Source organism: Macrobrachium rosenbergii, chromosome 33 (assembly GCF_040412425.1).
Source record: "Macrobrachium rosenbergii isolate ZJJX-2024 chromosome 33, ASM4041242v1, whole genome shotgun sequence".
Classification (NCBI taxonomy): domain Eukaryota; kingdom Metazoa; phylum Arthropoda; class Malacostraca; order Decapoda; family Palaemonidae; genus Macrobrachium; species Macrobrachium rosenbergii.
Window position 1 is genome coordinate 10,811,676 of NC_089773.1, and position 26,328 is coordinate 10,838,003.

Here is a 26,328-nt window from a genome sequence, read left to right on the forward strand (position 1 = left end):
TATTTTATAAATTTCATGACCTGTAGGTATAGTGGGCTTTCAGAACAGGTGTAGAGGTCTTTGAAAATGGACTGAACAATTGGAATATTTATAGCGCGATTGTATGAGAAGATTGTGAATTGTGTAAGAACATGCTTTATAGATTACTGGAAAAGGTTGTGAATAGTGAAAGGGCATGTGGAAATTATTTTTAAAAGAGTGTTTGTTGAGATTTATTGGAAGATATACATTATGAAAACAATTAAATCCGCATATTCGATATTTATATATTCGCGAACGGAAAAACGCCATTGCTATCAAACGGTCGAAATGGCGATGAAAGGACTGCGAACAATAGTGTGTGATTAAGCGGCCACTTTTGAAGAACGTACTATATGGTGGTCATAGCCTTTCGCCCCCCCCCCTCTCCCCCCTTTTTTTAAAGAGGGGGAGGTTCTTTGAGGCAGCCCTTTCCAGCCCGTTTTTTTTTAAAGGCGTCTGTGTGAATACGCCATGAGAATGTTGTATATTGTATATAGGCCAAATAGATTGAACGTTTACGTGTGCAGTTTCCGTTGACAGACATTGTAGGATTTATATGTATATAAGGGAGAAACAGATCTATTGAAGAGAGAGAGAGAGAGAGAGAGAGAGAGAGAGAGAGAGAGAGAGAGAGAGAAAGTGGCTGGTGGTAGCGTAAGGTTAGGAAAGATTTTCCTCCGAGAATCTTACGTAGTGGATCAAGTTCCTCTTGCTGGAGGTTTGAGAGAAAGTAGCTTTTCGGTAGGAGGTCAAAAGGACCCCCCCCTCTCCACCCCTCTCTCTCACTCTCTCTCTCTCCCTTCTCCTCCGTCTTCCAACCACCCTCGGTTATGCGAGGTATTATACAGTAAAAGTGTTTGTGCGCGCTGTATTCTGCGCACATACACACACTTACACATCGGTTACACCCTGTTGGTCGTGTTTCTTTGACATTTTATGCCCCGCCTGACCATTTTCCGTTTTTAGTGTTCTGTTAAAGAAAACTATTGTGCCGGCTTTGTCTGTCCGTCCGCACTTTTTCTGTCCGCCCTCAGATCTTAAAAACTACTGAGGCTAGAGGGCTGCAAATTGGTACGTTGATCATCCAACCTTCAATCATCAAACATACCAGATTGCAGCCCTCTAGCCTCAGTAGCTTTTATTTTATTTAAGGTTAAAGTTAGCCTAACCGTGCTTCTGGCAACGATTTGGGATAGGGCACCACCGGGCCATCGTTAAAGTTTCATGGGCCGCGGCTCACGCAGCATCATACCGAATTACCGAAAAATAGAGCTATTTTCAGTGGCCTTAATTATACGCTGTAGCGGCTGTACAGAAAACTCGATTGCGCCGAAGAAACTTCGGCTCATTTTTTACTTGTATCGTGGTCACCGATTCGTGTAATTTTGAGGTAACTGTTTGCTTTGGCAAGCAATTCTCAGACTTTACATAATATCTGGCAGGATTCCTTGAGTTGGTCGTGAGAGATTTTCAAATGGGTTTCATGCTCCTAGACCGACATTTAAAATTTAGTACTCTTGGTCTATTCTTTTGGGCTGGTTATCTGTTATTCGCTTGGTCATGTAATCCTTGCTTCTTAAATGTTATACTCATGGTTATATATCAGACACATTTCACGTTTCTTCTCTGATAATCTTTGATAGCATTTATGCTCCTGGTTTGATAATCAGTACTTCTATTCTCGTCCAGGAATGTCATTCACGATTGCGTGTGTGGTTCTTGTTCAGTTCTTTCCTACTTTTTTTCTACTGCTTGAATGCTTGAATGATTATTGGGACACTGATTTTTGAAAGTTTAGGTTAGGCGCATGTTTGGATTTTGCGTGGTCGGTTCTTAGGCCTATGTTTCTGAAATCGAGGGTTGGTTTGTTTATGACCTATCTGATAATTTTTTTAGTCTAATTTTAACTATGATATTCACCATTTAAATGGCTTCTCTACTTTATCATTAGTTCATAAGCGTTTTCTAAAAGGCCTTTGTTACATATCAGTGACTGGTTATCTTGCTCTTAAGTTGCATAGGCCTAAATGGTCATGTTGTCCTAAACTTGCTTTGGTGTCTATGTTGCTTCCAGAGGCGCATGAATGAATGGCCATGCTGCTTCCAGAGTTGTTTAGATGGCCATGTTGATTTCGTAGTAGCTATGATGGCCTAGTTGTTTCTTATGTGGCGTTGGTAACTATGTTGCATCCAGAGTTGTTCATTTTCGAGTTTCTTAGATGGTCACATTGCTTCCGTAATCTCTTAGGCTGTTTTGTTGATTCAGTGTTGCTTAGATGACTATGTTATTTAAGAAGCCTTACATTTCCATTGATTAAATAGTTGTCTTTGTGCTATAAAGAATTATTGATATAAAAAGCTCGATTATTCGATATCTTTTCAACACAGTTCACCAGAAGCTAGGACATCGGTGACTTCTGCGGGTCTTATACCCGCTCCCCCATCTCCAACATTAGTACCAAGGTACCCCTATACCCCCTTGTACGTATCTTGCATCCAGCCGTGATACCTAACAGTCTCGGAGGATTTGCTTTATGACGTCATCGGTCACGTTTCATCCTAGACTCTGTGTGTGTGTGTTTTTGATGCCTGGGTTTTCAGGTCATTTTTTTTACGCAGTTTGGTTCGCGTTTGTTTTTATGACACCTTGTTTAGGCTAAAGGAAAAGCACTGGGATCTATGAGGTCATTCAGCGCTGAAACGGAAATTGACGGTAAAGGGTTTGAAAGGTGGAATAGGACGAAAACCTTGCAGTCGCACTATGAATCACTTGTTAGGAAAAGGTTGAGGAAAGTAAGATGGAAGAAAGAGAATATGAAAGGAGGTACGGTAAAAGGAACGAAAGGGGTTGCAGCTAGGGGCCGAAAATATTTGATAGTGTGATCACTCTTGGACGAATTTTTTCTGTATTTTCCACATCCGTCAGTCTTTTTGACACCCGTCAGCCTTTTTGACATCCATCAGCCTTTTTGACATCCGTCAGCCTTTTTGACATCCATCAGCCTTTTTGACATCCATCAGCCTTTTTGACATCCGTCAGCAAGGCTGGAGATGTGATTTTAAAGATGTGGATTTGAAAATATTATCTGAAAAAAAATTCACAGATGGAAGTAATGCAGTCATGAAATATCTCCCAAGTGTTCGAATTATTTAATATAATTTCCAGTCATATTTCATTTTTTTTAAGTAGAAGACTATGCTATTGCGGTGCTTATTTCCCACATGAAATATTTCTGATAGGCGAAATTGAAGCTTAATTTTTCATTTTTGGAGCAATCTTTTTTTTTTTCACTGATTTAGCTGATTATTCGAGAGTCATTTACTATGCCCAATTCTCTTGGAAACTTTAGTCTGTTGAGAGATTATATCTAAAGAATTCAGACCTTTTATATATTATGTTTTGAACCCAATTTCCTTCTAATATATTTTCAGCACCGTCATAAGTTTAAATAAGGAATTCCTCCTTATCATGCATTAAAAGCCTGTTAATTTTCATTACAATTTGGAAAATTCTCCCCATTATTATGTTTGTCGTATTTTATTTCCATTTTTAGTTTTCTGTAAAAGAAAACTATTATAGAGATGGCAATTTGTCTGTCCGTCCGCACTTATTCCGTCCGCCCTCAGATCTTAAAAGCTACAGAGGCTAGAGGGCTGCAAATTGGTACGTTGAGCATCCACCCTCCAATCATCAGACATACCAAATTGCAGCCCTCTAGCCTCCTCAGGTTTTATTTTATTCAGAGTTAAAATTAGCCATAATCGTGCGTCTGGCAACGACATAGGTGCCAACAGCACAGGCCACCACCTGGCCGTTGTTGAAAGTTTCACGGGCCGCGGCTGAAAGTCTGATGGGCCCTGGCTGTACAGAAAACTCCATTGCGCCGAAGAAACTAGATTCCTTCCCTCTTTCTAACGAAGAAGCCTGATTTTTTTTTTTTTTTTTGCCTAAAAAAACACTTTTCCAATATTTTTATAAACCTGAAGTTATCAACTTTTGAAATACTTCCTTTGTCAACTTTTGAAATAATTCCTTTATATCAAAGTATTTGAAAAACGTAATTCCCTACCATTATTGTTCGAATAATTATTTTCCTTTAATAATTCATATAAAAAAATTTTATTTTAATTCCATTATTGTATTTATAAGAACCATCTTTTTTCCATAATTGCATAAAAATAATTTTGACCTGAAAATTCCAATTCTTTTTCTTAAAGCGTTTTATTTTCAAAACCCAATGCCTCGCCATTATTGTTTAAAAAGCTCAACTTTAACTTTAAACCCCGAATTCCTTTCTGGTATTACTTTAAAAAAAAAGCCCCAACTTCCTTTCCATTTAAAGTGCTTTCATCCTCGCTGGCCGTCTTCCCCCCATCTCTCTCACTACTCCTTAACCTCATTCACTATTCATTTCTTCAATGCAGAATTTAACAGGTCCTTAACCTTCCTCCCCCAACCCCAACCCCTAAAGGGTTTATTGGACCATCGACCCTTAACCCCAATTATGCTAACACCGAATATAGGAGAACTGTAAAATGAAATGGTCCTACAATATTGATAAACTGGTTCAGACCATGATAACTTTTTTATTATTTTATGGCGTCAGTAATAATGATAATGCTATGCAAATATTCACGGGAGTGGACTGGAGTCTCTTCTGTGAAGTACCTCTTGGAGGTACCTCTTAGTTATGTGGCTAAGTAGTCATGTTGATTTGACTCAAAATAATAATAATAATAATAATAATAATAATAATAATAATAATAATAATAATAATAATAATTGCGAACGTGTGGTACAATAAAATATCTGCATGGCTTATCGCTTATAATAATAATAATAATAATTGCGAACGTGTAGTATAATGAAACATCCGTATGGCTTAGCTGAAAACATATATAATAAACAATTAATTACTTTTCAAGGACACCTCTAAACCCTTCTTGCATTATGACAAAGTCTGCAAACAGGATGACAATATGACGTAATGAAACCGGTTTTATAACCGAACGCGAGAACTGCAAACATTTAAAAAGAAACCCTTCATCATAAGCGTTTATTTTAGCCAAATATTTGCGAGGTATTTTTATTTTATTGCTCTTCTTTGCCGTAAAGTTCGCTAAAGGCTTCAAAGAGATTTCTAAAGCAGGTGAAAATGAGAAGAAAATATCTAACCGTCGAGCCGTATAGAGAACGAGGATTATTCATGCGACGGGTCAATGCAGTCGACAACATAAGATACTGAGACTTGATTTTTTTTTTTTTATCTTGGTGAGCCAGAAAGGAAATCAAGCATGCTTTCAGGGCGCGTTTTTCTAAGCACTGCTTTCTCTTTCTGCCTACGCTACGGACGCCCAAGCACCGGGAAAAAAAAAAAAGGAGTGACGTTCAGGATGTTTGAGCTTACGCGAAGTTTTGGACGGCGGAATGATTACCCGCCTGGGTGGGAAAAGTAAGCTTGGGTCTAGTGCAGTCGATGGCTGGTGGGGAAAAAACGGTCGGGCAACTGAAAATGCAATCTCAAGCAACTCTTACCTTGGGCAGCTAGGGTTGAGGACGACAGACGAACGGACAAAACAGTCCTACAGGCTCTCGTGATCTTCTTGAGCTTTATAGACAGACAAACGTAACATTAAAGGCACCTCAGATAGGCCCACAACTGTCTTCCCAGCAAGCGTAGATTCAGTCAAACAAGGGGACTTTCCGTCTTGCTCAAACTTCATAGACAGACGAACTTGACGTACAGGCACCTCAAATAGGACCACAACTGTCTCCTAGCAAGCGTGCATGCAGTCAAATAAGGGGACTTCGTGCCTCTTTGTTCTTGCGGTCCAAACTTGCCGAAGAGTAGTCTGTGCATTTTCTGGGGCGACCGCGAACTGGTGCAAACCGGATTGCCCTATCCGATTCTCGCTGGTTATGAGGTAACCTCATGGGTATGTTGGGGACCCCGGGGGCGGGGGGGGAGAAAGAGGAAAGAGGAGGAGGTTGGAGGGAGTGAAATGGGTCTACTTACCCCCAACGTGGGGTTAGGGGGGAGAATCATTGCCCTTGTTAGGTTGCAATGGAGATTTTCACGAAAACCTCCTAGGGGAATTATCATTGCAGGGGTGAAATCCATTATTGTGGATGGGGTAAGGAATGGGCGATTGATGTTATAGTGAAATACAGTGCGCGATAGTGATAGGAGCTGTTATTTTTTCATGGTTACTGACGGTATAGTGATGATGATAGGTGGGGTAAACTCTAGACACAGTGATGGCTCTGAGTTGGGTAAGAATTTCGGCCATGGAGGTGATGGTGACTAGGCTAAAAAAAAGTTTTCTCGGAATAGTGATGATGACGGTCAAACTATCAGCGTAATAGTGATAGTGTGATAGTGAATAGGTCTAAAAAAACTTCAACCTTGAATGAATGGTGAGTAGGCATAAACCAGCGCCGGTTGGAGTATGATGACAGTGGCGAAAGCACAATCTTCAGCCTCGAGTATAGTGATGATGGAGGGCCCTGGGGCATAGTGATGATGTATTTTAGCAGTTACTATGCCGCGTGTGAATTCAATGACCGGTTTCTTGCGTTTGAAAGACTCGATTGCCCAGAGAGCGTAAGTGGCTTTAGTAGGAATTCTCGTGGAGTGTTTTATTTTTTTTTTTATTTTTTTTTTTGGCGATTGACTAAGATTGTTTGATATTGTTCGAGCGCAGACAGTAGTCTAAGCGTTGTAGCGTGAAGTCACGCTATTATCGTAAAACGAATTGAAGGTATTCATATGTCAGGAGTATAAACCTTTTATGCTCTCTCTCTCTCTCTCTCTCTCTCTCTCTCTCTCTCTCTCTCTCTCTCTCTCTCTCTCTCTCTCTCTCAAGACCTCGGTAAAACCAATTGAACGTATTCATAAATCATGAATATAATCTCTCTCTCTCTCTCTCTCTCTCTCTCTCTCTCTCTCTCTCTCCAATTTTCTTGTTCTTACTATAATAGTGGCAGTGTAATGTAGGGTCAAATTCTGTTAACAGTCGTTTTAAGAAGACATTTACTCTTTCATATATAATAATAATAATAATAATAATAATAATAATAATAATAAGAATAATAATAATAATCTGTTCCTCGCTGCATTAGCTGCGACGCGACTGGCTGTTAAAGAATGTCCCTCTTCCACTGAAATCCATTTTGAATTGAATATGCGTCAGTGAATGATTGCAGTGTACGCTGTAGTATGTTGCTATCATTATTGCAAGTTTTATTGACCTCAGTCGTGCTGTCTATGCGTTGATTAATGCCCAGGTACTGTGTGTGGTGTACAGTCTGAAGAGGTCAAGGTCATTGTGACCCGTAGGCCCCTAGCTGCAACCCCTTTCCTTCTAGTGTACCTCCTTTCATATTCTCTTTCTTCCATCTTACTTTCCTCAACCCTCTCCTGACAATTGATTCACAGTGCAGCTGCGAGGCTTTCCTCCTGTTACACCTTTCAAACCTTTGACTGTCAGTTTCCTTTCCAGCGCTGAATGACCTCATAGGTCCCAGAGCTTGGTCTTTGGCCTAAACTCTGCGTTCCCTTCTCTGTACGATAGTTTTATGGTAGCTTGTACGACTTCAAGGTAGAATAGACGTTTTCTTGAGGAATTGAAGATGATTTTATATATTATTGTACTGTTATTTTGTAATGATTTTAATTGAATTTCATATAGTATCTACGTTCTTGTGCGTTGTCAGTCTGTTAAAAAATCGATTAATATTTTTTTTCAGGGTCAAAAGCCAAATTTAGTTTCTCCCGAAAAATTCGGATTTTTTAATTAATTTTGTTATTCAGTGGTACCATGTATGATTTTTTTCATGAAAGCTCGCGTAGAGAGTAAATTCAATAATTTTATAACTCGGAAGGATATATTTCAGTTAATCTTGAAGGGTTATATTGAAATGAATTCCATTCTATAACCATTCACAAACTGTCAATTACGCTGTAGGTTGTGGCACAACAAATTATTCACACTGTATTTTAGTAATCCGAAAAGTATATGCCATTTTAAAATCATGTTCTGTCTCCCAAAAGTAACCGATTTTCCCAGCATCCGTCAGGACGTATGATAAGTAAGTTAAGTAAATGGGTTAATGATGAGAATGATGGCATAGGGATTAATGCTTTAAGACTGCATTACAACCTTTTTTTTTTTTTTTTTAATATCACTCACGCACAAACTTTTGCACCGAGATGCCAATAATATATATATATATATATATATATATATATATATATATATATATATATATATATATATATATATATATATATATATATATAGTCTACGACGGCCCAGAATTGAAGTCTCCTATGTTTTGATGTGACGTCACGCAAGCAAGAACACTGTGACTTCACTGTGCTTCATTGTGACTTCACTGGACTTCACTGTGACTTCACCTGGACTTCAATTTTGGTCGTCAGTGTTATTGGCCTCCGGTGGCGAGGGTCAGTTTTATCAACACTCTCAATAAAATGTCAAGTAACGGGTGCTTTTGTTAAATGGTCATGATTCAGTGCCAAGTAACAAGTGCTTTTGTTGAGTGGTCATGATTCATTGCCAAGTAACAAGTGCTTTTGTTGAGTGGTCATGATTCAGTGCCAAGTAACAAGTGCTTTTGTTGAGTGGTCATGATTCAGTGCCAAGTAACAAGTGCTTTTGTTGAGTGGTCATGATTCAGTGCCAAGTAACAAGTGCTTTTGTTAAGTGGTCATGATTCAGTGCCAATTAACAATTGCTTTTGTTGAGTGGTCATGATTCAGTGCCAAGTAACAAGTGCTTTTGTTAAGTGGTCATGATTCAGTGCCAAGTAACAAGTGCTTTTGTTAAGTGGTCATGAATCAGTGCCAAGTAACAAGTGCTTTTGTTAAGTGGTCATGATTCAGTGCCAAGTAACAAGTGCTTTTGTTGAGTGGTCACGATTCAGTGCCAAGTAACAAGTGCTTTTGTTGAGTGGTCCTGATTCAGTGCCAAGTAACAAGTGCTTTTGTTGAGTGGTCCTGATTCAGTGCCAAGTAACAAGTGCTTTTGTTAAGTGGTCATGATTCAGTGCCAAGTAACAAGTGCTTTTGTTGAGTGGTCCTGATTCAGTGCCAAGTAACAAGTGCTTTTGTTGAGTGGTCATGATTCAGTGCCAAGTAACAAGTGCTTTTGTTAAGTGGTCATGATTCAGCGCCAATTAACAATTGCTTTTGTTGAGTGGTCATGATTCAGTGCCAAGTAACAAGTGCTTTTGTTAAGTGGTCATGATTCAGTGCCAAGTAACAAGTGCTTTTGTTAAGTGGTCATGATTCAGTGCCAAGTAACAAGTGCTTTTGTTAAGTGGTCATGATTCAGTGCCAAGTAACAAGTGCTTTTGTTGAGTGGTCCTGATTCAGTGCCAAGTAACAATTGCTTTTGTTGAGTGGTCCTGATTCAGTGCCAAGTAACAAGTGCTTTTGTTGAGTGGTCACGATTCAGTGCCAAGTAACAAGTGCTTTCGTTAAGTGGCCATGATTCAGTGCCAAGTAACAATTGCTTTTGTTGAGTCGTCATGATTCAGTGCCAAGTAACAAGTGCTTTTGTTAAGTGGCTATGATTCAGTGCAAAGTTTTGTTAAATGGACATGATTCAGTGCCAGGTAACAAGTGCTTTCGTTAAGTGGCCATGATTCAGTGCCAAGTAACAAGTGCTTTTGTTAAGTGGTCATGATTCAGTTCATAGGTTTATGATAAGTGCTTCTGTTTCCTGATAGCTCGTCTTTGCCTTACCTGGTTTAAGATCCATTGTACCTGCACACTTGCACTTTTCTGTCACTTCATTAACAAGTGTCGATTGCAGGTAGTGTTACATCGGTGGGTGGAGGACCCGTTTCTGCGGGAAGGCGGCGTGTCAGCGTTGAAGCAGGTGTGTGATTTATAAAAAAAAAAAAAAATACAAAAACAAGTGTTTTTGAGCCGCACAGGTGTGTGTGTCTTGTGACCCTAGTTTTATTCTCTCTCTCTCTCTCTCTCTCTCTCTCTCTCTCTCTCTCTCTCTCTCTCTCTCTCTCTCACACCCGTGATGCTGCGAGACAAATGCGGGCTGGACCATTTTAGAGTTTTTAGTTTTCGTTTTGATTCTGTTATTCGCCCTTTTTTTTTTTTTTCCTCGTAGCGATTTGAGTGTGTTATTTTTCTGCGAGTTTTCATAGTTACTCTTCAGTGTTTTTCCTGCGAGTTTTTTTCCATTAATAGTGTGTTTTTTTGTGCACTTAGAATCTGCATGCTTACGTAGAGCAACTTTTTACTTATCCATCCACCGAGGGGGAGTTTTTTTTTTCACTTTTTTTTGTGTCTTTTCTGAATGTACTTATGCGTTTTTTCTGATTGATATCTCCTCGAGATAGATGAAGGTGTTTCTGAGTGTTTTATATATATATATATATATATATATATATATATATATATATATATATATATATATATATATATATATATATATATATATATATATATATATATATATATATATATATATATATATATATATATATATATATATAAGGTAAATTTCCTCAGTATTGAGACTGAATGATTTATTTTTATTGATTTTTTCGCCACTGTAAAGCCTGAAAAAAATAATTTTTTTTTGGTGGGGCCGACTTCTAATACAATCACAAGAAATAGCCAGTGGGTCTGCCCTGTTATGTCCCCATACCATGCTACACCTATATCACCCGGAACTCAAGTGACTGGCTGGTTGTAAGCTATCCCATTCAAAGCCATATTGGCGTGTAGGTGGGTCTTACTCGTTCCGTAGCATATTCCCTCACTCTCTGTATCTCCTGGTCGACTGGTTTTATTCTTCTCCGACTCGCTTGGGGCAACTGGTTTTGTCCTGTCCCGCAGCACTAATTCGAGCCTGTAATTTATAATGAATTATTATTATTATTATATGATTCAGGAGATGAATCCTAGTCATGTGGAACAAGCCCACTATCGGGCTATTATTATTATTATTATTATTCAGAAGATGAAGAACCTTATTCATATGGAACAAGCCCACTATCGGGCCATTATTATTATTATTATTATTATTATTATTATTATTATTATTATTATTATTATTCAGAAGACGAAGAACCCTATCCCTATGGAGCAACCCCCACCAAAGGGGCCACGGACTTGAAATTCCTGAAGCTTCCAAAGAATATGACGAACGGGATTACAAACTATTCTCTCGATATTCCCGCATTTTCACCGCCCCCCCCTCTCCCCCCCTCAATGCTTTGGTGTTACCTTCTGCGTTTGCAGGCATATTATTCATCATCATTTGCGGGTGTCATTAGCCTGTGAGTCAGTGGGCTCAGTTGCGTAGCCGGCTCATTAAGCTACCTGTCGCAGGTGTGTGGACGTCGGAAGGGTCGCCGTCGTAGCTGTTTTCATTCTCGGGGTCGGTCGGGTATTTTCCTGGCTCTGATTTTCGGTTGTGGCTGTGGTGGTTGTATGTATGTATGTATATGTATATATATACACTATGTACAGTATATATATAATAATAGCATCTTCATATACAAGACGACATTATTTGTATTGATTTTGAGACTGTAACCGCAGGAATAGTTTGGAAAGTTCTATTGGTACCTGTCAACATCTCATTAGGCCCCTAGCTGCAACCCTTATCATTCCTTTTACTGTACCTCCGTTCATATTCTCTTTCCCCCATCTTCCTTTCCACCCTCTCCTAACAATTTATTCATAGTGCAACTGTGAGGTTTCTCACCTGTTACACCTTTCAAACTTTTTGACTGTCAGTTTCCATTTCGGCGCTGATTGACCTCATAGGTCCCAGTGCTTGGCCTTTGGCCTAAATCCTGAATTCTGTTCTATTCTCAGTCACATAAACAGCTTTTTGAAAAAGGGTTCCATCCTGGCGGAGCTGAGAGTGGAACTCATCCCCCCCCAACCCCCGTCCTCGCACACCTTAATCTTCTATGGACGACCAATTAACCCCGAAATGTTTAAAAATGGCCGCCCTCGTTCATCTCCGTTAACGAATTCGTTACTCATCATTTGCACAGGCCACGATGCGCCCATTAACTTGGGGCACCGGATTGGCAATATGGGATTTTAAGTGTTTGATAAATGTTTGGTCCTATTGCCAATGGTTTATCGTGTGTGCAGGTGAATTGCATGGTTTTACGTTTTATAACTGTTGTAATTGTAGGTTGTTGTTGCTTGTGTTTTTGTTGTAGGAGTTATATTTCAAGAGGCTATCGAGGGAATGCTTTGAAATTTCACTGAGGCGTGGGCTGTTCGTCAAGAAATAGTGATTAGATTTTGAAATAGGTCAGGATTTTGAGAGTAATCTGTGTTTTTTCGATGGTGGTTGCCTGAGGAAGTGCTCTCTAAAACGCGCGCAAGCGCGCCCCACTCCTTTTGATTTTATTTTCATTATTATACAGTTGTTGGTATTTAACCACTTCATTTTTATTTTCATTATTGTACAGCTGTTTTTATTTAACCACATCATTTTTATTTTCATTATTATGCAGCTGTTGGTATCATTATCATAATTATTGCCATGACTCATCAATGATAGCTCGCCTTTGATAATTATTATGTTTGTTTACATGGCATAAACCGGATGAAAAACAAATTGGTGTCACTGGATCAGGTGATTAAGTCTGGGCTAATGTTGGAAAACCAATTTCGAACACCAGTTGTTGTAGGACACCTGAATTAACGTGTGACGATTTGTAATTATTTTGTACACCGTGAGTTCTGTAATCACCTCCGCCAACGCAAGTTGGATGGGAGCGGTGTATTTACACCTGTTCAGCCCGCTTTTCTGTTGTGCGTTCCTTTTTCTTCATCAGGGGATGTCTGGTTAGGGCGTGAGTGGAATTCGGTGAGATTTTGTGGGAGGATGCATAAATAACTTGAGAGTAAATGGTAGGATTTTGGTATGGATCCGGATTGAAATCCAGGATTTGTGTGATAAATTTCGTATATTTTGATCTAGGGAGCTTTTGTGGAAGGATGCATAAATAACTTGAGAAAAAGTGGTAGGATTTAGGTATGGATCCGGATTGAAATCCAGGATTTGTGTGGATAAATTTCGTATATTTTGATCTAGGGAGCTTTTGTGGAAGGATGCATAAATAACTTGAGAAAAGTGGTAGGATTTAGGTATGGATCCGGATTGAAATCCAGGATTTGTTTGATTAATTTTGCATATTTTGATCTGGGGAGATTTTGTGGAAGGATGCATAAATAACATGAGAAAAGTGGGAGGATTTTGGTATGGATCCGGATCCAAATCCAGGATTTTTTTATAATATTTTTTGGAAGGGAACATCCCTGTTCGAGAGATCTTGAAAAGCCCATGACAGTATGGATCGATGTAATATAGGCCAGAGTATATCATTATAAATGGATCCGGATTTTGGCTGCCTATGTGACGGACTCCACTGGAGACATGGAACGAGATTAGCCAAGGTTTTTTTATTTTTGGTTAGAATGAGAAACGGATCCGGACCTGGCTGTCTTTGTTGTGTATTCCAATGAAAGTTTATGGATGTTTGTGACGCGGAACAAGAGTAATGCATCAATCTCATCAGTTTTATACAATGATTTACGCCATGACTTAGGACAGTGTAATAACATATCATACGTTTTTTTACAATAACATTAGATCCTGTTCAGTATATCGGGTTTGACACAGATATGTTGGTAGGTAGGAAGTGCAGTCACACTTGTTGTCATGAATTTAATTTCCTGTTGCTTGATAAAGTTCAGTACCTAGATGTCATTATTGAGTACGTACGTATATATATATATATATATATATATATATATATATATATATATATATATATATATATATATATATATATATAATATTAGACCTTTACGAATCCTGACTAGCTACGAAGGCATTCGGAAGAGTTGCATCAGTTCAGAAGACATTTCCTTTAATTTTTCTGTTACCCGTTATCACTGATAACCGAATGAGATAAGGCGAAAATAAAAGTTTGGAGATATTAAACATGAAATGACCTCGATATCTGAAAGTATGTCTTCGTTATTGGGTGATACAGAAAATGCGTAAAAAGATTGTGAGTCATTGTTTGTTTTCTTCGCTTTGGAAGACAAAAAAAAATTTAATTTCGAAACTTCCTACTGGTTTTGTAGCGTGAGAAGTAATGCCCATTGACAGTCTCTCTCTCTCTCTCTCTCTCTCTCTCTCTCTCTCTCTCTCTCTCTCTCTCTCTCTCTCTCTCCTCGTCTCACAATCGAGGAATATATGGTCGAGCCACAAACTTTCACTGAATTAGGTGTTTGTTTAAGTCGACTGTTCACGGTCGCAGTGAAGAGAGAGAGAGAGAGAGAGAGAGAGAGAGAGAGAGAGAGAGAGAGAGAGAGAGAGAGAGAGAGAGATTAATAACCTCTTCTCTGTTGTATCTACCTACTCTCGAGCTCACAAGGACATTCGACCTCACGCGGTGCACTGTAGGCATTACTTAAGGTTCTTTGCAGTGTCCGTTCCTCAGGCCCCTATATAGCTGCGCCCTCTTTCATTCCTAGTTTACTGTACCTCCGTTCATATTCTCTTTCCTCCATCTGACTTTCCTCAACCATATCTAACGATTGCTTCATAGTGCAACAGATGAATGACCTCGTAGGTCCCAGCTCTTGGCCTTTGGCCCGAATTCTATGTTCTGTTCTATTCAACGACCTCCGACTCAAACTCTCGAATCCGCAGCGGCCTTGGACGTGCTTTCGGCCGGACAAACGTCCGAATTAACGCCCTGTAATGAGGAAGAAGGAGCAGTAGGGGCAGAGGGCAAGCAAGCAGGCAAGCAGGCAAGCAGGAAACCCTGGATTTAGATAACTGCTGCTGCTGGCGCAGTCTGGTGCAAGCTGGTTGGTTGGGCAGTTTTTTTTTTTATCACCCGGTGCGGATTAAGTGATTGTCAGGGGAAGTGTCCGGGCTCGTTGTAGCTCAAGTGGCGAGAATTGGTTGTTGTCATCAATTTCTGGGTTGTTAGAAGTCACAGGGGATGGGGTTGTTGGCTGGGAAGGTGCGTTCAGCAATGCTTGGTGAAGCTGGACCCTTTAATTTGGGCGTTATAACCTTCCTTCGAGGGAATTCGATGTCGAAGAACCCTATATTTCGATTACAAATTCCCTGTTGTAACGTCTTCTTGATTGATTGATTCGGCTCTCTAACTGGCGTGACAACAGCTATGGTCATCGAGGCTTTAAAGTGGGTGTTGCAACCTGCACTTGAAGTGTTCAATTTAGAGCAAACTTCCTATTTTGATTAGAAAATCCCTGTTGTAACGTCTTCTTGATTAAAAAACCCCTATTGTAAACATCTTCCGGGACCGATTGACTGGGTTCTTTAACTGGCGTGACAACAGCTATGGTCATCGAGATCTGTCGTCCTTATCAAGAGAAGAATAAACGACCTCTTGATGACACTTACCGCCGTTCAGCTTAGCTGGCCTTTTGCCAGCACACGGGCTTTTGTAGGTCACAGGAAATTGTTTTATTGGGACGGTAAAGATTAGATTGATATGACCTTTCTTCTAGAACGAGGCTGTATGCGACAATTTTGGGGCTGTCCGGGTGTACTGTGACTCGGGAAGTGTTGAATGGCCGTCTCAGTGTCGTAGGTGAAGTGTTGTTTTACTCTTCCCTTGCATCCACGAGTTGCTTTCACTCTCAAATTGATTTGTATCCATGTGGCTTCGTTTTCAAATTGATTTATATCCAGGTGATTTCTCTTTCAAAATATTTTTTTAACCAACTGGTTTCGCATTCAGGTTGATTTATTTCCATGTGGTTTCAGGTTCGAGTTGCTGCATATCTATGTGGTTTCACTTTCAAATTTATTTATAACCATGTGGTTTCCCTTTCAAATTGATTATCATCCTTGTGATTTCAATTGCAAATTTATTTATATTCACGTGGTCTCAATTTCAAGTTGCTTTGTATCCACGTGATTTCAATCTGAAATTGACTTATATCCACGTGATTTCACTTTCAAATTGATTTATATCTATATGATTTCACTTTCAAGTTGATTTATATCCATGTGATTTCCCTCACAGGTTGTTTTATAGCCATGTGGTTTCCCTTTCAAGTTGTTTTATATCCATGTGGTGTATATTTCAAGTTGTTTTCTATCGATGTGGTTTCAGTTTGAAGTTGCTTCATATCCACGTGGGTTCCAGAGTTGAAATCAGTCACGATACTCATACTGATTCAATCCTTACTCATACCATATAAATTTGGGGTCCCGTTTTGACAGACTGAGACTGACAACAGACCCTGAGGCCTCAGTCACAAGTTTCATAAATCGTCACAGGGTCGTATATACCAACGCCACCTACTATTCATGGATAGCCACCCAAAATTGAGAGTAAGTCAAGCTAATACCCAATTGTTTCTCCGAAACTGGCGTTACAAAGTAAAGGTCAACGACCCGGAGTTCCTCGTGTCGAGTTTACGGAACTATGAATGCGAAATTTTGCGCAGATGTCATACTGAGATTTTTTTTTTTTTTTTGCGATGTAACACTTGGTTTCAAAACAGCTGTGTTGGTTGAATAATAAGAAGTCCCATTCGTCGTTTCAAGAGGTTTTCTTCGTTTGAAGAATTCTGGATGATTTTAGCAGTGATATAATTCTTTCTTAGCGTAGGTATATTTTGGCAATATATATATATATATATATATATATATATATATATATATATATATATATATATATATATATATATATATATATGACAAAAAACTGACTAGACATTATGAAGGCAAAGTGTACCAGGAAGAAGCTTTAGGATAACAACGTTATCCTACCATAAAACTAGAAGGACCAGCTATAAACCCTTTGGTGTTTATCGTAATAATGGAAGAACTACAAAGACTTGCAGAAAAGGGGTTCTTTGGGAGCTGCTACATGCAGATGACCTAGTGCTCGAAGCAGGATTTGAGTAAGGGATTAGGGGAAAAGTTTGCAAGGTGAAAGAGTGGATTTGAGAGGGAGGGACTAAAAATCAGTGTAAACAAAGCAACGCTAAGGTCCCTGGAAAGGACACAAAGGGAAAATAACTGTCAGGAAAGTGGCCACTTGGTTTTTGTGGGAAAGGTGTCAGGGTGAACTCTGTACTGTGTACACCAAATGTGATAGATGGTGTCCCAAGAGTTTAGCATCACAAAACATGTCAAGTAAGAAGTTTCCATGCTTGAATTGCATCACAAGAGCAATTTGATGAGAGAGGGAAGTTGAGACCCTTATTGTGATAGTTAGGTAGGTCACAGAAGAGGTAGAGCTTCTCTGTTACTGTTGGAACACTGTACAGTGAAGCTGAAGTTCAGAGAGCGGTAAGAAGCTGCAGCATGAACGAACTAGAGCAGATAGCTAGACTACTGGTGAAAATGCCTCTTTAGTAGATGGTAGAGACAGTTTATGCTGTACAGGTATTGCTATTGTATGCATCACCGTCAACACATTACGAACATACAGCATACGCACAGCCAAATGGCTACCGCATGCCGCGACATCACGCGTTCTGTAGCAGGCCACATACCCAGTCCCACATGAGTGGCACTCATACTGGTTACTGCTGAGCCCCCCCAATCTAATCGTTGACATATCCTTGCAGCCCTATTTACTGCCTTTGATTGACAGCTTGAGTGAGGGGAGTGAGGGGTGGGGAGGAGGAGGAGGACGAGGAGAGTATGCCCTCATGTTGCCTTGCCAGCAGGTGGTGTCCTGTCCTGTGTGGTGGTATGGGCGGCTGGCTGGCTGGCTGGCTGGCCTGTAGGTTAGAGGATGTTTGGGGTCTGAGTGTCTGTAGGGTTTTTTGTTGTTGGTGAATGTTGCTTAGTTTCTCTGTCATTGCTGTGTTTGAGGTTTTGCCCCAGACACATTTTGCTGTTGTTGTTTTCTGCTGTTTGTTGTGCTTTTTCTCACACTGGTTCGGGTCTTAGGGATGCGACTCGTTCTAAATGATCTTGTGGCTTGTTCAGTGAGATCGTGTAATTAAGATAATGAAGATATTTTACTTGTTACCTAACTGATTAGGTATAATGGGACCTGTGTTTATATATGAAGCGCATCATGTTCTATAATTAGCATATTTTTCATAAAAATATGTCCTTTTCTTCAGACACTCCTTATATTTCAAGCTTAACGAGGTCTCTCTCTCTCTCTCTCTCTCTCTCTCTCTCTCTCTGGAAAATGTGTCGGCTTACACAATGAGTGAAAGGAAATACTGTCCTAAGCCTCAAACAACTACACTGAAGTCGTCTCATGGAATCAGAGGTCTGTGGCTTTTATCAGTGTAACCTAACAGGTGATTCTGTATCCTGTTTTAAGGGTCCATGACAAAGGGGTTATTGTTGATGGGGGCAGGGGTGAGGATTGCTTAGTTAGGTTGACAGTTAGCATTTATTGGACTTCCCTTTTAGGCACTAGCCCCTAGAATGGTGAACTTTTTATTCAGCATCCCTTCTAGATGTTAAGTCTCTAGAATGTTGAACTTTTCGTTGAACATCACTTCTAGGTAGTCTCTAGAATGTCGAACATTCTGGAACTCCCTTCTTTCCTCCGTGTTTCACGAGTGAACTCACTTTCCCAACTCGAGTGGGTGGCTATTTACTGCCTGAGACAGGAATGTCCAAGAACAGAAAGATGGCACTGAAATGATTTTTGGAATCGTGAAACTTTCAATATTGCGTCATCGGCATTGACAGATTAATTCAATTGGTTAAGTTGGGTTATTAGGTTGACTCAACCGGTCAACCCAATCACCGGTTGAGATGGATCCCGCGGTTGCATCTTGTGTCAGGTGTTCAAGTCTGACAGCTACCATTCAGAGAGAATTACCTGTTCAATTTGCCCATTGTTTGCATTCAGTGTACCTAGATGTTGGGCTGTAAGTGTGCTGTATGTTTGGTCGTTTGAATTTATGGAGGTTTTTGAATATTGTCGTCAAGTTTGGTTTGTGTATCGCCAGGCAGGTGTATACAGTATGTATATGTATGTATGTATATGTAAAGAGAGAGAGAGAGAGAGAGAGAGAGAGAGAGAGAGAGAGAGAGGAAAATGGTCTGCCATCTTACATGGACACAATGAAATATGCCCATGCAAGAGGCCTCACCATTTCTCTCTCTCTCTCTCTCTCTCTCTCTCTCTCTCTCTCTCTCTCTCTCTCTCTCTGCGGCCACAACTCCACACGTCCTCATTAATAAAGCAGTTCCACCACCACTCGCTGGGTAATGAATAATTTCCGTGATATCAGGCTTATTAATGACGTCACGGCGTTGTAGCCCCGACTGGTGAATGGCTAGATTTCACTCGGCCATATGGCGAGGGGAAGTTGGCATTGACCTTTGTAACTGCACCTCCAGTCTCTTGAATGGGTTAAGTCATTCGGATGCTGCACCAGACCTCCTGTGTTCATAACAGTGCCTGGCTTTAGGTGATGCTTCTTTTTGGTTTTTCATGTCTATGAATTCTTTAGTCGTGTGTTTGTATTCAGAGTACCTGTAGGTCCTCAGAAAGGTGTAACATTGTGGATTATTGTAGATGCGTTTGTAAGTTTTCAAGATGATGGGAGTATAACAATCAGATGCGTTTTTGAACAAACTTCCAGAGAGTTGTTTGTTTGTATACGTTCGCCATAGCCATCAATCAGGCATAGCATTCTCGTACGTCCTGTGTATAAATATAAAAAAAATAAAACTATTGAAGGGGCTAGCTAGTGAAAAAAGTTTCATAGCCATTTACTTGCTAAGTGTCTCAGCACATTCTTGCCTTCGTGCCCGTCTCGGTTTGGGCATCCATATGCTGTCGTAGTCCCTGCATCATGAAAACACTCCTTGAATGGCAAATCTTACTGAAATTCATCAGAGGTGCGTTTTTGTACGTATAGTCTTGGCCGGGCCACCTCGCCTGGTGGGCGTAGGGGAAGGTGTAGATGTTCATTGTGTTTTGACGAACTGGAGTATCCCTTTTTTTTTTTTTTTACCTTTAAAGTTTTTGAGTTTTCCAGTCAGAATGTCTCAGTTTTTGATGATCTGTAATATATCAAAATTTCAGCTGTCTACATTGTCAGATTTTCCAGCCAAATTTCCTCAGAAGATGAGCTGATTAGTAGCTCTGAATGATATCAGAATGTTTGAGGCGTATTTTCTCAGAATGGGGGAAAAATGGCTTATGCCAGTTCATCAAAGTAGGGACGAATGAATCAGTTTTTCTTTGTGGTCTTTGTGCCTAGAGGATAACCTTGACTGAATCTGTAATCCTGTATCAGCGTAGATCTGTCGGCTGGAGGAACAAAGGCTTTGGTGTGTGTGAGTCACTAACTAACAGGGTTGCCCCATTCCTGTCTATAATATTGTTGTCAGGTTTCCATCTTATCTTATACCTCGTCCTTTGGTAGCTTTGTGATCTGGGAAAAACAGAGCCCTTGGGTGATGGTAACAGTTGATCAGCCCCACACTTATATTTGTAAATAAGTTCAGATCTCCTTCTGTTCTCCAGTAACTTCTGCAGTGGACTGGCGTCCTCTGTATCAAGCAGGTGGCCACTAGTTGTATCTCATTCTCACCGAATCTCAAGCATCCCTCTCACAGAGGTGCTACATCCGGGAAGACGAATATTCCTTTTTAGGACTTTTCTAATTTGGTATTGCGTTTGGTATTCTGCTAAGCGTGCTGTTGTTCACCAGGCGTCTTCTCTGGGCCTGTTGTGTCATGCCGTTGCTTTTGGTATTCCTGAAGTTTCAGCCTCGTTTGTTGATTGTAAGTTCTGGAGTTTATAGTAATACGTCGAGGCTCTGTGACAATGGCCATTAATTCTCAAGGAGAATGAATGAGTTTGCCCAAAAATACATAAGTAAATAGATTAATCAGTCAGTCAAGAATGTACAGCCGATCTGTCACAGAGAGTCGAGTTTCTCCAGAGCCCCTGTTTCAGATTCAGTGCTTCCTTTTGAGAGATTTAATTTTTGTTTTTTTGGTAAAATAGAATTTCATTTGACAAATTCGAACTTCATGTATTTTACAGAATCATGTTCGTTTGGCAACTCCAGTTTCTTGAGCTGCTTTGAACCAGATGTGGTTGCCAGCACAAAGTAAATTCTTCTAGTCTTCATTTTTTGAGATTTAATTTTCCTTTTTGATGGTCAAACAGAACTTCCTTTGAAAAAATCGAACTTCACTTAGTGTACAGAATCATCTTTTGGCAAATTCCAGTCTGTGGGGTGTCACGTAGTCTCGATCCCCAATTCACAGTGCATTTGCATCTCGATGCATTAATTCCTTTTTTGTTGAGTTCTGTCCCCGTAGAAGACCTTGTTTGACGTCTGAGAGCTTCCAGTTCCAGCGTCTCTTCTTCATTGAATTTCCAGTTTTGTTCGGAAGTTTGTATATTCTGGTCTTGCAGTTCGTGTGTGGTTCGTCTTGGGCGAGGTGGCCCAGGGACGTTCATGGTCCAGTTTTGGGCGTGGAGAGAGAGAGAGAGAGAGAGAGAGAGAGAGAGAGAGGTTGTGTCTAAATTATACAAAATAATATGACAATGCGTAGATGTATGGATGCGTGTTTTGTGTGTGAGAGTGAGTGTGAGAGAGAGAGAGAGAGAGAGAGAGAGAGAGAGAGAGAGAGAGATTGTGTCTTAAAATATACAGAATAATATGACAATACTTAGATGTATGAATGCATGTGTGTGTGTGTGTGTGTGTGAGAGAGAGAGAGAGAGAGAGAGAGAGAGAGATTGTATCTAAAATATACAGAATTATATGGCAATACGTAGATGTACGAATGCTTGTGTGTGTGTGTGTGTGTGAGAGAGAGAGAGAGAGAGAGAGAGAGAGAGAGAGAGAGAGAGAGAACTGAAGATTTGATACTCAAGCTGGTACCAGTCACCTGCCGGGACAACATGATAGAGCGGACACTTTCCGGGAAATAAATGAAAAATCTGTCATTTTTCACCGCGTTTAAATAAGAAGCTTTAATTAGCTATGAATATGGAAATGTTAAGAGCAAATCTGTTTTAATACGGTCTTGTATTTTTTGTTTTCAAGGTTTGATGAGGTGTTTCGTGGTGGGGGGAAAATCTCGATGATATTTTCTGTCTAGTTTATTCATGCTTGCATATAGCTTGGTTGATTGGTTTGCTTTTCTTGCGTCTGATCTATCTGCCTCTTTGTGTGTCTGTCAGTAAGCTTGTTCAGAAACTTATAGAATTATCATTATTATTATTACTCAGAAGATGAACCCTATTCATGCGGAACAAGCCCACCACAGGGGCCATCGACAGGAAATTCTCTAAGCTTCCAAAGAATATGGCGTTCATGAGAAAGAAGTAACGGAAGGGAATGGGAAATCGAAAAAGAAGAGATATCAGTTATTGAAAGAGAAAAGAATAAATGAGCAAAGTTAATAAATAAATAGATAAAAATTGAATTAAATTATTAAAATACAGGAGAAAAGTCTTGAGGGTAGTAATGCGTCGCATCTTCGCTTGAACTTCTGAAGTTCCTGTTGCCCGACATTCTCAGTAGGAGGCTGTTCCACCGTCCAACGGTGTGAAGGGGGGGGGGGTTGCTAATTAAAGGTCTGAAGGTGATAGAGGTGGGGCAGACTCACCTGCATTCTGTAGGTCGGTTTACCTGTCAAGTACAGGCAGATTTAGCAGACCAGTGTAGGTTGGCTTAGATGTTGAATACAGGTCAGTTCACAGTCGGTGGTAGGTTGACTTAGCTGTTGAAGACAGGTCAGTTCAACAGTCGATGGTAGGTCATTCAGCTATAGGGCACAGGTTTGAATTGTCGAGTATTGGGTCGATTTAACTGTCGACTATAGACCGTTTTAACTCGATTATAGGTCGGTGCAACTTTTGACAAAGAATTGCCCAGTCTCTGTGTCTTCCAATAGTTGACAGTCTGATGGGGGTCCTATGTAAATGATTTCATCTAAGTCCATCAGACTTATTTCAGTTTTTTATATATCCTGCTATAACACACTCCTTAGTAGAAGCAAGAACAACCTATAGTGGAGCCTTATTAATAGGGAATACTTACAAATAAGACTTAAATATTGAATACCTATCAGTAGGGCTTATAAGATTGACTGTCGCGTTATATTCCATTCTTGGTTGGCAGCCAGAAATCTGTTTGCTAGATAAAGCTTTTTAAGACTGAGTGTGCATACTAAAAAGCCTGGTTTCTAGATGCTGTGTGAATCTAGATATCTAGATACATGGAATGCTATTGTTATTGTATTTGCTTTTGGTATTTTTTAAAAATTTCTAACCCCAAGTCTGTGATTGTTTGTTGATAATTCAAGATGCGTCCGGATTTCTTGAACGTATGTTATTTATTATTATTTTTTCTAGAGACTGTGGCTCTGTGATTGCATGATCGTTGTTTTTTATATTGCTATTGCATGTTTTCCTTAGCTTTGATTGGTGGTTGCATGTTGTTGGCGATTTCTGTGGCCCGGAATGTGGATTTTTTTTTTTTTTTTTTTTTTGGCGCATGTTCTGTAATGCTACATTGAATGTTGAGTGGTCGCATGATCATTTTAGTGTTTGAGAAGGTTTTTAATGTTGGTTGGTATTTAAAAATGGCGAGGTTTTCGTCACTGAATGTTTAAATGTTTGGTGTTATTTAAAAAAAAAGTTCATCAGTGTGGTTGCATGAGTAATATATATTTTTGAGAAAAAAGGTTTTTGTGATTGCATGTTATCACAGATAAATAAAATGAATTTATGCTTTAACTATTCTTAAGGTTTATTTTAAGCGTTGTATGTAAGGATATACAAAGGATGTATTTGTTTATATAGGAGATATATAATATATTATATGATAAAATTGTTTTTTTTTTGTTATAATTACTAATCATCTTTCATTATAGACACAAACAGGGTGAACGAGAAATTTCTGAAGTGGTCTCACTTTTAAAAAGATATCGGCCTGGAATTGAAATATGGTTATATTATTAATTTTTTTTATGTATTTTGGCTTTAGATAACAAAAATAAAAAATCCACTTGACGATGAGAAGCCTATATGATATTTTTCTTATTCCTTTTTCTTGTCTTTAATTTGATATTAGTTTATTCTTTTTTTTTTTATCTCATGATTCCTGATGACCATTTCTGTTTACTTAGTTTCGTCGGTCTGTCTGTCTCTCTCTCTCTCTCTCTCTCTCTCTCTCTCTCTCTCTCTCTCTCTCTCTCTCTCCTACTTACGCGAGGGAAGCGAGCTTTTCTCTCTCTCTCTCTCTCTCTCTCTCTCTCTCTCTCTCTCTCTCTCTCTCTCTCTCTCTCTCTCTCTCTCAGGCTTATCAGCGCCATGTGCTATTCACTTTTCCCTTATTCCCTTATGACCATAATTATCGTTTGATGGGTTTTTTACGAGTCAGGACGATAATCCTCATCCTCTTGCCTCATTCATTCCGTCTTCCCGTTCATTCCTTTTCTCTCTTTCGTAATGCCTTCTCTCGTTTACGTATATTTTGCTTTTTTATTGATTTTAAGTCTTATTTTTCATTTTTTATTGCATTATTTAAGTATTTCTGCGTCATCTTTTTGCGTTTATGCTTTTTTTTTGTGATCCAGCTCTCTCTCTCTCTTCTCTCTCTCTCTCTCTCTCTCTCTCTCTCTCTCTCTCTCTCGTAGCTCTGCTCCCATACAGGCAACAGCTATTTAAAAATAGTTCCAATTATAAACGCTTCCTTGTCACAGTGCTCGGGCCTTCTCTCTCTCTCTCTCTCTCTCTCTCTCTCTCTCTCTCTCTCTCTCTCTCTCTCTCTCTCAAATGGCAAGGTGCGTCGAAGGAAGAAGTGGGAAGTGTTTAATCTCGCCCTCAAGTGGGCTAACAAAAGATGAAATGGAGCATCTAGGTAGCTTTTGGTCTGGTGTGTCTGCCATGCTCGGCTGCAATGCTCCTTTATATATATAATTTATATTTGTGTGTGTGTATTTAAACAGGCTACAGTTGTGAAAGCTTCGTGTGTAAGGCTTCATTCATAACCCAGCGATTAATGGATGAACTTGGCAGATATTGTTGTTTTTGAAGTGGTAAAACCTTTCTGTGTGTCTCTGTGTCCATTAACTGATTCCAGCAGAAAGAGGCGATGCATTTTATTGATCCGTGTATTTTTGGAATGACGCAGTTTGTTGTGACGTAATTGCCAGAGGCGGTTGTAGAATGTAAAATAATGTTTTGTTGTGAGTTGGGGGTTGTTTGCGCGCTAAAATTGGTGTGAATGTGCCTATTCAGAGTGTGTGTGCTTCTGTAAAAGTATTCTGTTGGCAGCGTTGTATGAATGATGCAATACTTTGTATTTACTTTTCAATTAGATTTCATCAAGACTTTTTCACACATTCTCGTGTTTCGTTATGGTGTTATGGTGCTCTCTCTCTCTCTCTCTCTCTCTCTCTCTCTCTCTCTCTGTGTGTGTGTGTGTGTGTGTGTTTGTGCTCTGTCAGTGTGTGCAGTTCTGCTGACGAAATCATTTCCTACAGCTCTGTGAAGATCCAGCTATCTCTTGAGTTTTGTGTATGCTTTTATCTTCGCGTACGAGTTACCAGTCAATAAAACCACCCTTTCAAAGATGAAACCGAAGAGTTTGCCTCCTGTTTAAGAGTCCGCGGAGGTTGGAACAATATTGGAACAATATTAAAGCATTCCGGTTGATTCTCATTTGATCCGTGAGGCATTGTATGGCTTCAGAAAGAGCTTCGTCAGTGGCCGAGAGAATTGTTTTGTTTTCTGTGTCTGCAGGGTGTTTTTCTGTCTTCGTTTTGTGTGTTTTATTTGTCTCCTTCTTCTTCTTCTTCTTCTTCTTCTTCTTCTTCTTCTTCTTCTTCTTCTTCTTCTTCTTCTTCTTCTCAGGTTTGTCTGTTTGCCTGCGTGTTGTTGAAACGAAGCGGGAGGCAGATATGTTTTTTTATTGGTGAACTTTCTAGGAGACGGTTATTCAGTGATCTATCTGCTTTAGCCATGTTTCATGAAGACCAGTGAACATCTCTAGATAAAGCTTGGTGAAAACATTTATTGGGTGATCTCTCTCTCTCTCTCTCTCTCTCTCTCTCTCTCTCTCTCTCTCTCTCTCTCTCTCTCTCTCTCGTTAGCAAGATATCGGGAAGGCCAGTGAACGATTATTGATCAATTTTGGTGAAAATGTACATTAGGTGACCCCTTTGTATAGGCAATTTTTTCCATGATTTTTTTTTTATATTTACTGGATTTTAATATACTTTTTTGTAATAATACCAGTCCTTCTGTTGGTTTTATCC

At 39.7% G+C, this 26,328-nt stretch overlaps 1 protein-coding gene across 9 annotated transcripts in view; it reads left to right on the forward strand.

Annotated features, from left to right (window-relative positions):
* The window catches only part of LOC136855915 (bumetanide-sensitive sodium-(potassium)-chloride cotransporter-like), a 120,150-nt gene that overhangs the window by 3,057 nt on the left and 90,765 nt on the right, over positions 1–26,328 (forward strand). For 6 of the 9 annotated variants that reach the window (XM_067133377.1, XM_067133378.1, XM_067133382.1 and 3 more), the window contains exon 2: positions 9,862–9,927. The exons of the other annotated variants lie outside the window; for them this stretch is intronic. In XM_067133377.1, coding sequence (XP_066989478.1) covers positions 9,862–9,927 — 66 coding nt within the window. The remainder of the gene's footprint in view (positions 1–9,861; positions 9,928–26,328) is intronic. 9 annotated transcript variants of the gene reach the window in all.